The sequence below is a fragment of the Triturus cristatus genome, chromosome 1_1 (genome assembly GCF_964204655.1).
Source record: "Triturus cristatus chromosome 1_1, aTriCri1.1, whole genome shotgun sequence".
Taxonomy (NCBI): Eukaryota; Metazoa; Chordata; class Amphibia; order Caudata; family Salamandridae; genus Triturus; species Triturus cristatus.
The window spans coordinates 126910730-126926686 of NC_140579.1; the positions used below are offsets into that span (position 1 = coordinate 126910730).

Below are 15957 nucleotides of genomic sequence, written 5' to 3' on the forward strand. Positions count from 1 at the left end.
GTGGAAATGTTCTACCAGCACTGGTGTCGAACCTGAAGCCAGTGTCCGTTTGAGTGGAATTTTGTATGAGTCCAAAGGCTTTTCTGTTATAATTCTCCGCTTGCGGAATAACAGTCTACCAGTGTCGACGTCGATAAACTGTTCCTGAGAGGCTTCGACATCAGTTCTGTCCGTGGACACTGTGCGTGGTGTGTCGATACTTTTGCGAAGTTCGAACATCTTAGGTGCCCCCGGTGGTGGCAATCCAAACCTGATCGGTGCCGGGTGAGTCTCGGCGGCCTTGTTCGGTTCGGGACCTGTTTTCGGTCGGAGAGTGACCCGGTCCCTGATGCGCTTCAGTGACTCCGACACCTGTTGTACCGTGAATGCCGACGGCGCTTTTGATCCGACGGGCTCTTTAGAAGCAGGCCTCGACGCGGTGTCCGGTGTCTTGCCAGTCTTCGGGGCTTCGGTCCGAAGTTTTGGATCGACGCCCTGCCGATCCGGAATTTTGGCAGTCTCAGCACTCTTCGGTGTTGACGTAGTCGGACCGACCGCCCTGACTTTGGTTGGTGGTGCTCCAACCTTCGGTGCCATAGGCCTTTGCGTCTTTTCGGGACCGAGGGCCTTCTGCTGGTTCTCGGTGCCGAGGGCCTTTTTTGGTTTCTCGGTACCGAAGTTCTTCTTCGTTTGTTCGGTTCCCACGTCCTTCTTCTGTGGCGACGGATCGGAAGGTTTCGACGCCTTCGATCCGACCTGAACCAGTTGCACTTTCGGTTTTGATTTGACCGGTGCAGGTTTTGGTTTCGATTTCACGGAATCGACTCCAGTCTTTTTTGATAATTCTGGCTCTCTTGAAATGTTCGAAGCCGGGCCTTTAGGCGGGGCTGTAGAACGATCCGACTGATCTTGGGTAAGGCCCGCAGGCGATCCCTCGACCTGAACCTTATGAAGACTATCTGTCACGGCCTCCGCCTCGACGGGTTGGCCTAGCTCCTCGCCTGAGCTATCTTCCTCGGCCCCAAGGGCCTCATCGTCGTCTCCTACCTCGTCGACGACGTCTTCGCACTCGAGGATCTCCTCACCATCGTCGTCGTATTGGGATTCCTGCTCCGAAGCAGGGCCCGAGTCTACCTCTTCGACGCTCTCGTCTTCTTCATCCTCGGTGCCGAATATGTTAACCGGGGTAGGCGCCGATTGTTTGGCCTCCAATCTAGCCGCTCGTCTATTCCGAAGGGTCTTCTTCGACCGGAACCGGGCGCAGGCCATACACCTGGACTCATCATGATCCGGTGATAAACATTTGTTGCACAACGGATGGACATCAATGTGTGGATATTTAGCGTGACATAGAGGACATCTCTTGAAGGGAGTCCTCGATTCCATCTTCGAACGTCGATCGCTGGTCGGACCGAAACTCGGTCCGAGAAGGGTGAATGAGTTTAAGTAACAAGTCTAAGAAGGTATCGATACCGAACGCAAACAATACCGTCGATACCTAAAGGCTGTCGGCCTTAAGGAATATGCTACTTACCAGTATGCATCTGTTCTTGGCATGTAGAGCTGCAGAGTTGTACACTTAGCATAGGTCGCCATCTGGTGTTGGGCCCGGATGTTTGCAGTTTGTTTTTCTTCTTGGACAGTCTTTGGAAGTCACGAGTTTGGTGACTCCTCCTTCGGTCCGTACTGCGCATGGGCTTCGGCTCCATCCTCAGATTGTTTTTCGCCAACAGGGAAATGATGGAGCGTAGTAATAACAGTGAGAAACCCATGTGTTGTATCTAAATAAGATGTACTGGAACGGATACAGGTAGCCGGGGAGGCGGGTGGGCGTGTACAACTCTGCAGCTCTACATGCCAAGAACAGATGCATACTGGTAAGTAGCATATTCCGTTCGAGGCATATGAGCTGCAGATTGTACACTTAGCATAGATTATATAGCAGTACCCAACCTTAGCGGCGACCACCGGTATCCGTTGCAGCTGTTTGAAAAAGTGTCTTTAGTACAGCCTGGCCCACCCTAGCTTGCTGCTTGGAATGCACATCTACACAGTAGTGTTTTGTGAAGGTGTGCGGTGTAGACCATGTGGCTGCTTTGCAGATGTCATCTAAGGGTATATTCCCTAGAAAAGCCATAGAAGCCCCTAACTTTCTTGTAGAGTGGGCTTTAGGGGGAACAGATAATGTTCTCTTTGCCTTTTGATAGCAAATTTGTATGCATTTTACAATCCACCTAGCTATCCCTGATTTTGAAATGGGGTTGCCTTTATGTGGTGGAGAGAAGGAAACGAACAATTGTTTAGTCTTCCTGAAGGGTTGCGTTCTTTGTATGTAGTATAGTAACGCCCTTTTTACATCAAGTGTGTGTAAGGCCCTTTCTGCAACAGATTGGGGTTGCGAGAAGAAGACAGGTAATTCCACTGATTGATTGAGGTGGAAGGGGGAAATGACTTTGGGCAGAAACTTCGGATTTGTGCGAAGTATGACCTTGCTGTGATGCATTTGTATGTAGGGTTCCTGTATGGTGAACGCTTGTATTTCACCAACCCTTCTAAGGGAAGTGATAGCTACAAGGAAAGCTGTTTTCCAGGTGAGAAACTGTAGCTCACATTTGTGCATTGGTTCGAAGGGCGGACCCATTAGTCGTGTAAGAACTAAATTTAGATTCCATACAGGGGAAGGTGGTGCCCTGGGAGGAATTACTCGTTTAAGGCCTTCCATGAAGGCTTTAATAGCGGGCACTCTGAAGAGTGATAAATGCTGCCTGTTTTGTAGATAAGCAGCGATCGCTGCTAGGTGTAGGCGTATGGATGAATATGCCAGGTTACACCTGTGAAGATGGAGCAGATAGCATATGATGTGCTGTATGGATGCATCTAGAGGGTTGATTGTATTGTTACGGCAGTAAATTACAAATCTTTTCCACTTTGCGGCATAGCATGCTCTAGTGGTAGGACGTCTGGCTTCCATGATGATGTTCATACAATCAGGGGGAAGGTTAAGGTATCCGAATTCTAGGATTTCAGGAGCCAGATCGCCAGGTTGAGTTGAGCTGGGTCCGGGTGCCTGATTTCTCCATGGTTCTGGGTTAGGAGGCATGGGGATAGATGCAGTTTTTGATGTGGTACCACTGACAGTTGTAGTAGCGTGGTGTACCACGGCTGCCTGGCCCACGTCGGAGCTACCAGAATGAGTGTGAGGGAGTGCTGTTGTAGCTTCCTGACCACTAATGGAATTAGTGGGAGAGGTGGAAAGGCGTATGCAAATCTGCCTGACCAGTTCATCCATATCGCATTGCCCTTGGACAATGGGTGTGGGTATCTGGCGGCGAAGCTTGGGCATTTTTTGTTTTCGTGGGTGGCGAAGAGGTCTATCTGAGGATGCCCCCACTGTTGGAAGAATGGGTGAAGAACTTGTGGATGCAGTTCCCATTCGTGTATTTGTTGCGTTTGTCTGCTGAGCAGATCTGCCATGGTGTTTTGTACGCCTGGAACGTGCTGTGCCAGGAGAAAGGTGTTTTGAGGAATTGCCCATCTCCATATGCTCTGGGCTAAGCTGGGGAGAGTGTGTCCCCCCCTGTTTTTGGATATAATACATTGCAGTCATATTGTCTGTGCGAATGAGGACTGCTTTGCCCGAAATCTGTTTTTGGAAAGATTTTAGGGCTAGAAAGATCGCCAAGAGCTCCAGATGGTTGATGTGGAGCGATTTTTGCTGTGGCGTCCATAGACCTTGCATGGTGAGGTGTAGAAGGTGCGCTCCCCAGCCGGAGAGCGATGCGTCCGCTGTTAGAGTCACTTGAGGAACCGGGTCCAGGAACGGCCGCCCTTTGGAAAGGTTTGTGGTGTTCCACAACTGCAGAGAGTGATGTGTGCGGCCGTCCACCAACACCAGATCCGTCAGCTGACCCTGGGCCTGGTTCCACTGTTGTTCTAGGCACTCTTGAAGTGGACGCATGTGGAGTCTTGCATGGGGCACTATGAAAATGCAAGACGCCATCATTCCTATGAGCTTCATAAACACTCTTGCTGGAAGAGAGTGCTGAGGAAGGAATGTTTTGCGTAAGGCTTGAATGCTTGTGATTCTGGCTGAGTTTGGATAGGCAATACCCTTGGAGGTGTCTATAGTGGCCCCGAGGTATTGCTTTGTGTGAGATGGTATGAGGTGGGACTTTTGGTAGTTCACCGTGAAGCCTAGCTGGTGGAGCAGTTGGATGGTGCTGTTTGTATGCTGCACACATTGGTCGTAGGACGCGGCTTTTATCAGCCAGTCGTCTAGGTAAGGGAAGACGTGAATATGTTGACGTCTGAGGTGTGCTGCTACTACTGCTAGGCATTTGGTAAACACCCGTGGTGCGGTGGTGACCCCGAAGGGGAGAACCGTGAATTGGTAATGTTGCCCGTCCACCACGAACCTGAGGTATTTCCTGTGAGAGGGGTGTATTGGAATGTGAAAGTATGCGTCTTTCAGATCCAAGGTTGTGAGAAAGTCTCCCTGGCAGAGGAGTGGGAGGACTTGTTGTAGAGTGACCATGTGAAAATGGTCTGAGTGTATGTAGGCATTTAGAGGCCGGAGGTCCAGAATGGGTCTGAGGGTCTCGTCTCTCTTTGGTATTAAGAAATATAGAGAGTAGACCCCTAGATTTCGTTGGTTGACGGGGACCTGCTCTATAGCATGTTTTTGCAGGAGTGAAAGTACCTCTTGTTTGAGCAGTGTGGAATGTTCTTGAGACATTGGACGGTGCCTTGGTGGGATATTGGGTGGGGTAGATGTTAGCTCTAGACAGTACCCTGACCGAATAATTTGGGTCACCCATTTGTCCGATGTTATGGACTCCCATACGTGGATAAAGTTTTGTAGTCTGCCCCCGACCGGAGTGGAATGGTCTGGGGGGAGCGGAGGGGAGTCATTGTGCGGGGGGGGTGGCAGAACGGGTGTTGTTGGTTTTGCCCCTGCCCTTATTGTTGTTACCCCTGTAACCACCTCTCTGATTGCCCTTTGAAAAGGTATTTTGAGGAGGGGACTTGTAGGAGGTAGAGGCGTTATCGGTGGAGGAGCCTCTACCTGTGCCACGAAAGGACGAGCGTCGAAAGGAACGTTTGGAGGCTTGTGTTTGGAGTGCCCCCATAGACTTTGCTGTGTCTGTGTCTTTCTTCATCTTTTCGAGCGCTTCGTCTACCTTTGGCCCAAAGAGTGTTTCCTGGTCAAAGGGGTGATTGAGTATGGATGCCTGGACTTCAGGTTTGAACCCTGAGATCCTGAGCCAGGCGTGGCGGCGAAGCAGGACACTGGTATTTATGGCCCTAGAAGCAGTGTCGGCTGCATCGAGGGCACACTTAATGGAGGTGTTTGTGATTAGTTTACCCTCCTGTATAAGGTCATGAGCCTTGTGCTTGTATTTTTCTGGAAGGTGCTGCATAAGAGCCTCTAGTTCGTCATAGTGTGCTCTATCATATCGCGCAAGCAGTGCTTGTGTGTTTGCAATGCGCCACATGTTTTCAGCTTGGGAGGCGGTGCGTTTACCAGACGCGTCCAGAAGTTTGGATTCTTTGTCTGGCGGTGGGGCATCTCCTGAGGATTGGGAGTTAGCCCGCTTTCTAGCTGTGGAGACAACTAGGGAATCTAGGGGAGCAGGGCCCTTGATGTAAGCAGGGTCTGTGGGTGCCGCCTTGTACTTCTTCTCTATTCTAGGGTTCAGTACTCTGGCTCTGACAGGGTCTTTGAACACCTCTGTAGCGTGCTTGGTGACACCCTTAAGCATGGGTAAAATGGAAGTAGATTTGTCTTGTATATCAAATGTATCCAGTAGGAAGTCTTCTTCTACTGGTTCACTGTGCATGTCCACCCCATGGTAGTGTGCTGCTCTCTGCACTAAATGATGAAACCCTAAGGAGTCCTCTGGAGGAGACGGCCTTAATGGGTATAGGTCGTCCTGAGGTACATTGGGTATATCAGGGTTATTGTAATCCTCCCATGGATCTGGGGTCCCTGGTGGAGTGGGATCCATTGGGGCGTCCGCCGGGTAATTGTCCGGATCCCCATCATCCGGATCTGGGGATGGGGCCGGATCGTAGTGAGGTAAAGGTGGCGGAGACCTGTGAGGTGGAGGCGGTGGAGGAGGTGGAGTGGGTAGGGGAGGCGGTGGTGGGGAGGGCACTCTGAGGGGAGAAGTAGCAGAGTCCTTCCTTTTGGGTGGAGGAGGAGGAGCCGGAGCATCAAGGCGTCTTTTCTTGGTAGTTAAAGTCAAAAGCCCAGTCTTTGGATCTTTGGACAAAGTCTTTTGTAAAGGGTCTGGTGTAAACAGAGCCAACGGTGTCGAGTCGTCTGTCGGCACCGGTGATTTCGGAACCGGGGGTTTCGATGGTCTGTGTGCGCCATGCTTTTTTGAGGTCTCCGGGTGTTTCGGCGTCGAATGATGTTTCGGCGCCGGAGCGTCGGCGCCGACAGATTTGTGTTTGTGTTTGGTCGGCACCGAGTGTCCAGGCTTCGGCACCGGTGGTTTCGGAGTCAAGCTGGATTTTGCAGTCTTCGGTGCCGGATGCTGTTTTTCGGCACCGGGTGTCGGCTGGCTCGATCCCGAGCTGCCATGAGACTTTGGGTGCTTCGACACCGGGCCCGAAGGTGGGGTGATCGAAGTTTTGGTTTTGGTTTTGCCCAGGCCGGCAGGCGAGGGAGGAACCTGAGTCTCTTTGGTTTTCGGCGCGGGGGTGGGAGGGGGCATAGTACTCACGGCCCGCTGCGCTGGTGTAACGTCCTCCACGTCGGAGTCGTCGGCCTCGGAAGCGCTGACGACGTCTTCCTCCTGCTCGGTGTGTGTTTGCCCCGAAGCTTCGGCGTCGTCTCCGAAGATGTCCGGTGGAGCTGCCGAGGATGAGTGCGCCATGGTGCGTCGAGCTCTTCGATCTCGGATGGTCTTCTTCGATCGAAAAGACTTGCAGGCGGGGCAGTCTCTAGCCTCGTGTTCCGGAGAGAGGCAAAGGTTACACACCTGATGGAGGTCGGTGTGGGGAAATTTAGACCCACATTTTGGGCACTTTTTGAACGGAGTCCTTTCCATCGGCCGGGCCTGGAGTCGCGGAGGGCCCGAAGGCCGGTGTCGATGTACGGGATGGAGAAAAGTGCCGCTTCGAGAGATGAAGATGATGAAGGAACTCGAAGAATCGAGGATTTTCCGTCGAGGCTGGAACCGTAGAAGTTCGAAGCCGGAGCACGAAGTATCACATCCGAGCCCGATGGCGGAAAAAAACAATCTGAGGATGGAGCCGAAGCCCATGCGCAGTACGGACCGAAGGAGGAGTCACCAAACTCGTGACTTCCAAAGACTGTCCAAGAAGAAAAACAAACTGCAAACATCCGGGCCCAACACCAGATGGCGACCTATGCTAAGTGTACAATCTGCAGCTCATATGCCTCGAACATAAAGTTTTCCTAACCTGAGCTAAGATAAGCACATCCGAACCCAATGGCGGAAAAAAACAATCTGAGGATGGAGAGGATGCCCATGCGCACTGTAGTCCAGGGGAGGAGCCACCTATCTCGTGATACTTCAAAGACTCTTCCAGGACAACAATGTGCAATCATCCGGACCAACACTAGGCGGCGATCTATGCACAGATATGAATTCAGCAGCCCACATGCCTCGAACCCTGCCGCCAACACCAACACCCTTGCACCATGGTGCAAGGGTGCCGGTGTTGGTGCTAGGCAGCCAAAATGGCGCCAGTGCAGAGGGAAAGGACAGGAATGCACTGTATTGGATAAATACAGTGTATTCCTGTACTTTCACTTTGATGTAGGGCAGCGCAGCAAGGTGACTTGCCGCGCTGCCCTACGCCAAATCCCCGTAAATACGGGCCCTGGTGTTTATCTAACAGTAGCGCAAGGGTCATCACTTTCCTGGTCTCCTCTGCAATAGGTGCTGCTCATACCAGTTGTGCAATTTTGGATCCATTAGCATGTCCTCACTCACTATAGTAGATAGCGACCCCATCACTTCCCTCCAGCATCGAGGTATGAGGGGCAATGTACAAAGTCCGATTCCAGCTCCCCGCATCGTGCGCATGTAGAGAGTTTGTAATCTCATTTTGCATAGACTCACACAGTGTAATACAGCATATGCAAATATTTCAAATGGATTATGCGGAGTCTACAGCTAGATGTTGGGCGAGCCGTTTGCATGCAGCAGAATTCCCATTTCTTGTCCTTTTACTGTGTGTGTAGAGCACTGTCCTATTTCACCTTAGAGTTTGTGACTGTTATAGGGGCCTCAGTCTGAGTAGTTATTGAGAAGGTTGTCACCAACTTTCTAGCTGTCTGGCTGTTATCAATGTTTCCAGTGGTGTGAACAAAGGTGGGTCTAATGGGAAACGAAGTATATTAGCTTTAAGTGTGGCCGTGATGCGCTAGTAAGGCTTGATGTGTCTAGATCAGGTTCCTTATACCCACAGATGGACCCTACGAAGGTGTGGTTCTGGTAGGACATATGCTGGTCAGCCCATATCTGGCTCCTTTACAGGCACCGGCTGGGATGGTCTAGTTAAGGTTCCTAAACTTCCTTTAACCCTGGAATCCACCTGAGAATATGTCCTCCTGCACAAGATACATCCAACTTGTTACCTTTGAATGGAGGTACTTGTGGTCGTACTGGTCAATCGGTTGTCCATCCAGCAGGATCTCCCCAGCCTGTGGTTCATAGAATCGCTGCAGTAGAGATACACATGTGGTCTTTCCTCCGCCCGAAGGTCCCACCAGAGCTGTGATTTTACCAGACTTCAGCTCAAAAGAGACATCCTGACAAGAAGAGACGGACAGAATCAGTCAGTAACACGAAGGACAGGACTGGATCCCTCCAACACTAAACATCTGAGTCTACATATGAGCAGTTTCAGTACTTCACCAGAGCTGCAGGTCGGCCTCAGGTTTACAATCTCAAACATTTACAGAAATGGTTGCTTCCAGAGGTACTTGGAGGTTTGACTAATATAAGACTCCACCCTCAACCTCACTTTCTGGGATATTCCAAAATCATAATGTGGGGTCTTTTTTTGAGTTCTAGGGCCGTTTATGGGCAATATTGGGGTCACATTCCTGCTGGACCAGATACGCAGGCCCTTATTTATCATTTGTTCATGTTGTGCAGCACAGAAGCAAGTCACCTTGCAGCGCTGCAAGAATACGCTATATGTAACAATAGACAGAGCCCTCCTGCCCTTTCCTAGTTCATGGTGCACATTTGGCTGCCTCGTGCCAATGCAGGCACCTCGTGTCATGGTGCAACGGTGCCTGCGTTGTAGGCAGAGTATTTTTTGTGCCGAAAGGGAGACCTTCCTGCACAAAATCAATCCAGAGAGCCATTTTCCTCTTTCTGTGTGTACTGCATAATACAGCACAAGTAGAAAGAGGAAACAACGAGGAGAAAGAAAGATATTTCTCCCTTTTATACCTCACCTGGGAAGCGCAGCCTTTAGACGCATTGCCAGGTCTACCACTAATGGTAAATCTGGGAATGCGCCAAAATCCAAGGGTGGATGCAGGGGAACACCAGCGCTCAACTCATGGGATGCCTTCCCAGGGGCAGAGGAACGCAACACAGCCATTTGCGCGGTGTTACTCTAGATTTATCAATATATGCAGGACCACGGAAGGTGTCCTTCCCTAGAGCAGAGTAACGCAACGCAGCGATTTGCGCTGTGTTACTCTAGATTTATCAATATATGGAGGACCACGGAAGGTGTCCTTCCCTGGAGCAGAGTAACGCAACGCAGCGATTTGCGCGGTGTTACTCTAGATTTATCAAACCAGGGGGCACAGGGACACTGGGGTACATGGGTTTAGAGGAGGGGTCACAGGAACAATGGGGTACATGGGTTTAGAAGAGGGGGCACAGGAACACTGGGGTACATGGGTTTAGAGGAGGGGGTACAGGAACACTGGGGTACATGGGTTTAGAAGAGGGGGAACAGGAACACCAGGGTACATGGGTTTAGAGAGGACACAGGAACACTGGGGTACATGGGCTTAGAGGGAGGGACACAGGAACACTGGGGTACATGGATTTAGAGGTGCAGACACAGGAACACTAGGGTACATGGGTTTAGAGGAGAGGACACAGGAACACTGGGGTGCATGGGTTTAGAGGCGGGGACACAGGAACACTGGGGTACATGGGTTTAGAAGAGGGGGCACAGGAACACTGGGGTACATGGGTTTACAGGAGAGGACACAGGAACACTGGGGTACATCGGATTAGAGGAGGGGTCACAGGAACACTGGGGTACATCGATTTAGAGGCGAGGATACAGGAACACTGGGGTACATGGGTTTAGAAGAGGGGGCACAGGAACACTTGGGTACATGTGTTTAGAGGCGGGGATACAGGAACACTAGGGTACATGGGTTTAGAAGAGGGGTCACAGGAACACTGGGGTACATGGGTTTAGAGGAGGGGTCACAGGAACACTGGGGTACATGGGTTTAGAAGAGGGGGCACAGGAACACTAGGGTACATGGGTTTAGAGGAGAGGACACAGGAACACTGGGGTACATGGGTTTAGAGGCGGGGACACTGGGGTACATTGGTTTAGAGGCGAGGACACAGGAACAGTGGGGTACATGGGTTTACAGGAGAGGACACAGGAACACTGGGGTACATGGGTTTAGAGGCGGGGATACAGGAACTCTGGGGTACATGGGTTTAGAAGAGGGGTCACAAGAACACTGGGGTACATGGGTTTAGAGGAGGGGTCACAGGAACGCTGGGGTACATGGGTTTAGAAGAGGGGGCACAGGAACACTGGGGTACATGGGTTTAGAGGAGGGGTCACAGGAACACTGGGGTAAAAGGGTTTAGAAGAGGGGGCACAGGAACACTAGGGTACATGGGTTTAGAGGAGAGGACACAGGAACACTGGGGTACGTGGGGACACTGGGGTACATGGGTTTAGAGGCGAGGACACAGGAACACTGGGGTACATGGGTTCAGAGGCGAGGACACAGGAACACTGGGGTACATGGGTTTAGAAGAGGGGACACAGGAACACTGGGGTGCATGGGTTTAGAGGAGAGGGCACAGGAACACTGGGGTACATGGGTTTACAGGAGAGGACACAGGAACACTGGGGTAAATGGGTTTACAGGAGGGGTCATAGGAACACTGGGGTACATGGGTTTAGAAGAGGGGGCACAGGAACACTAGGGCACATGAGTTTAGAGAAGGGGTCACAGGAACACTGGGGTACATGGGTTTACAGGAGAATACACAGGAACACTGGGGTACATGGGCTTAGAGGCGGGTCACAGGAATACTGGGGTACATAGGATTAGATGCGGCAACACAGGAACACAGGGGCACAAGGGTTTAGAGGCGGGGAGACAGGAACACTGGGGTACATGGGTTTAGAGGCGAGGACACAGGAACACTGGGGTACATGGGTTTAGAAGAGGGGGCACAGGAACACTGGGGTACATGGGTTTACAGGAGAGGACACAGGAACACTGGGGTACATCGGTTTAGAGGAGGGGTCACAGGAACACTGGGATACATCGATTTAGAGGCGAGGATACAGGAACACTGGGGTACATGGGTTTAGAAGAGGGGGCACAGGACCACTAGGGTACATGTGTTTAGAGACGGGGATACAGGAACACTAGGGGACATGGGTTTAGAAGAGGGGTCACAGGAACACTGGGGTACATGGGTTTAGAGGAGGGTCACAGGAACACTGGGGAACATGGGTTTAGAGGCGGGGACACTGGGGTACATTGGTTTAGAGGCGGGGACACTGGGGTACATTGGTTTAGAGGCGAGGACACAGAAACACTGGGGTACATGGGTTTAGAGGCGGGGACACTGGGGTACATTGGTTTAGAGGCGAGGACACAGGAACACTGGGGTACATGGGTTTAGAGGTGGGGATACAGGAACTCTGGGGTACATGGGTTTAGAGGAGAGGACACAGGAACACTGGGGTACATGGGTTTAGAGGCGGGGACACTGGGGTACATTGGGTTAGAGGCGAGGACACAGGAACACTGGGGTACATGGGTTTACAGGAGAGGACACAGGAACACTGGGGTACATGGGTTTAGAGGTGGGGATACAGGAACACTGGGGTACATGGGTTTAGAGGAGGGGTCACAGGAACACTGGGGTAAATGGGTTTAGAAGAGGGGGCACAGGAACACTAGGGTACATGGGTTTAGAGGAGAGGACACAGGAACACTGGGGTACGTGGGTTTAGAGGCGGGGACACTGGGGTACATGGGTTTAGAGGCGAGAACACAGGAACACTGGGGTACATGGGTTTAGAGGCGAGGACACAGGAACACTGGGGTACATGGGTTTAGAGGAGAGGGTACAGGAACACTGGGGTACATGGGTTTACAGGAGAGGACACAGGAACACTGGGGTACATGGGTTTAGAGGAGGGGTCACAGGAACACTGGGGTACATGGGTTTAGAAGAGGGGGCACAGGAACACTAGGGTACATGAGTTTAGAGACGGGGATACAGGAACACTAGGGGACATGGGTTTAGAAGAGGGGTCACAGGAACACTGGGGTACATGGGTTTAGAGGAGGGTCACAGGAACACTGGGGAACATGGGTTTAGAGGCGGGGACACTGGGGTACATTGGTTTAGAGGCGGGGACACTGGGGTACATTGGTTTAGAGGCGAGGACACAGAAACACTGGGGTACATGGGTTTAGAGGCGGGGACACTGGGGTACATTGGTTTAGAGGCGAGGACACAGGAACACTGGGGTACATGGGTTTAGAGGTGGGGATACAGGAACTCTGGGGTACATGGGTTTAGAGGAGAGGACACAGGAACACTGGGGTACATGGGTTTAGAGGCGGGGACACTGGGGTACATTGGGTTAGAGGCGAGGACACAGGAACACTGGGGTACATGGGTTTACAGGAGAGGACACAGGAACACTGGGGTACATGGGTTTAGAGGTGGGGATACAGGAACACTGGGGTACATGGGTTTAGAGGAGGGGTCACAGGAACACTGGGGTAAATGGGTTTAGAAGAGGGGGCACAGGAACACTAGGGTACATGGGTTTAGAGGAGAGGACACAGGAACACTGGGGTACGTGGGTTTAGAGGCGGGGACACTGGGGTACATGGGTTTAGAGGCGAGAACACAGGAACACTGGGGTACATGGGTTTAGAGGCGAGGACACAGGAACACTGGGGTACATGGGTTTAGAGGAGAGGGTACAGGAACACTGGGGTACATGGGTTTACAGGAGAGGACACAGGAACACTGGGGTACATGGGTTTAGAGGAGGGGTCACAGGAACACTGGGGTACATGGGTTTAGAAGAGGGGGCACAGGAACACTAGGGTACATGAGTTTAGAGAAGGGGTCATAGGAACACTGGGGTACATGGGTTTACAGGAGAATACACAGGAACACTGGGGTACATGGGCTTAGAGGCGGGGACACAGGAACACTGGGGTACATGGGTTTAGATGCGGCGACACAGGAACACTGGGGTACATGAGTTTAGAGGCGAGGACACTGGGGTACATGGGTTTAGAGGCGAGGACACAGGAACACTGGGGTACATGGGTTTAGAAGAGGGGACACAGGAACACTGGTGTGCATGGGTTTAGAGGAGAGGGCACAGGAACACTGGGGTACCTGGGTTTACAGGAGAGGGCACAGGAACACTGGGGTACATGGGTTTACAGGAGAGGACACAGGAACACTGGGGTACATGGGTTTAGAGGAGGGGTCACAGGAACACTGGGGTACATGGGTTTACAGGAGAATACACAGGAACACTGGGGTACATGGGCTTAGAGGCGGGGACACAGGAACACTGGGGTACATGGGTTTAGATGCGGCAACACAGGAACACAGGGGTACATGGGTTTAGAGGCGGGGAGACAGGAACACTGGGGTATATGGGTTTAGAGGCGAGAACACAGGAACACTGGGGTACATGGGTTCAGAGGCGAGGACACAGGAACACTGGGGTACATGGGTTTAGAAGAGGGGACACAGGAACACTGGGGTGCATGGGTTTAGAGGAGAGGGTACAGGAACACTGGGGTACATGGGTTTACAGGAGAGGACACAGGAACACTGGGGTACATGGGTTTAGAAGAGGGGGCACAGGAAGGAGTAGTTTCTTTTCTGTAACTCCAGTTCTGTAGTAGGTGTATCTCTGTTATAGTCATAATCTAGTGAATAGTCCCGCCCATGTGCGTGGACCCCGGAGCAATAAAAATAATTTCTTAAATTGTCAAGCCATGCAGACCTGCATCTACACTTAAGAGAGGATTCAAAGACAGATAATGCAGCCTATATCCACAGGCTACACTGTCCAGTACTTCAACTAGAAAATTCCACCAACATCCACAAACAGCACTGCCTGCCCAGCTTTTTCCACAGAGAAAAACCTGCCTCTACCAGCAAAAGCCTCTGGAATGATAGAGAGGGAGGAATGGACAGACAAGCCCCATAGGCTGCCATTATGTGGCTCAGAACAGGATACTGTGCCTTTAAGAAAACTTTCCAGAACTTTTCCAGTATCCCAGAATGCACAGCAGGTCCCTTTTACTTTCAGTTCTTTTTGAAGGCGTAACACGCCAGACCTGTAGCATTCCTTACATTAACATTGATCTCTCCACCGGGGAGGAGGGCGGGCGCTTATGACTATAACAGAGATACCCCTACTACAGAACTGGAGTTACAGAAAAGAAACTACTCCTTCTGTAGTAGGGGATCTCTGTGTATAGTCATAATCTAGTGAATAGAATGGCAAGCCCATCCCCACACCAAAAGGCGGTGGAGAAGACTACAAAATAATACCACTACTGTGCGAACAAATTTCGCAGCGAAGCCTGCCCAACCTGAGCATCTGCCCTGGCAGCCGTGTCCAGACAGTAATGCTCAGCAAAGGTATGGACCGACCTCCAAGTGGCCGCCTTGCAGATTTCTGCAATCGGACCATTACGCAGCAAAGCAGTCGGGGCAGCTTTGCCCCTGGTGAAATGAGCCTTAGGTTTACCCCCTAAGGTCTTATTAGCCTTTTGGTAACACAATTGTATACAGGACACAATCCACCGAGAGATGGACTGTTTGGAGGTAGCAAGACCGGTCCTGACTGATCCATAATTGACAAACAATTGGTCTGACCTACGAATATCTTTGGTCTTATCAAGATAAAACTTCAACACCCTCCTATCGTCCAGGGAATGTAGAGACCTTTCCGCTGGAGAAGAGGGATTCTGAAAAAACGTAGGTAAAGTTATGGTCTGGTTGACATGAAAATCAGATATAACCTTAGAAAGAAATTTAGGGTGAGTACGCATAACAACCTTAGCAGCATGAAAGACCGTATAAGGTTCTTGGCAACACAACGCCTGAAGTTCACTCACCCTGCGGGCCGATGTAATGGCCACGAGGAACACCGCCTTCCAAGACAGGTGCTGCAAAGAAGCCTTGTGAATAGGTTCAAAAGGCTCCTTCATCAATCTGGACAGCACCACATTCAATTCCCAGGAAGGCGAGGGAAGTCTGACAGGAGGGAACACTTTCTTCAAGCCTTCCAAAAAATCCTTGATCACAGGGATCTGAAAGAAGGAAGTCTGTGAAGGACATTTCCTGTAAGCAGTCAAAGCAGCGAGATGAACCTTAATGGAATGGAAATTAAGGCCAGACTGCACCAAATGCAAAAGGTACGGAAGGATGACATCTTCCTTACATGTCGTCGGGTCAAAGTACTTGGACTTGCACCAGATGCAGAATCTCTTCCACTTGTAAGCTTAGGACGTCCTAGTGGAAGGTCGCTTAGCCTCCTTCAGTATATCCATACAATCTGCTGGTAGATTCAAATGGCCATATTGCACTATCTCAGGAGCCATGCCGCCAAACTCAAAGACGAGAGGTTGGGGTGCACCAACTGCCCTCCGAACTTCGTGAGAAGGTCCGGTCTGCACGGCAGCCGTATGTGAGG

General features: G+C 51.3%; 1 protein-coding gene across 1 annotated transcript in view; it reads right to left on the reverse strand.

Moving 5' to 3' along the window:
• Positions 1-15957, reverse strand: part of LOC146869761 (antigen peptide transporter 2-like) — a 289288-nt gene that overhangs the window by 72694 nt on the left and 200637 nt on the right. The window contains exon 9 of the mRNA XM_085614455.1: positions 8597-8770. Within this exon, the coding sequence (XP_085470581.1) occupies positions 8597-8770 (174 nt within the window). The remainder of the gene's footprint in view (positions 1-8596; positions 8771-15957) is intronic.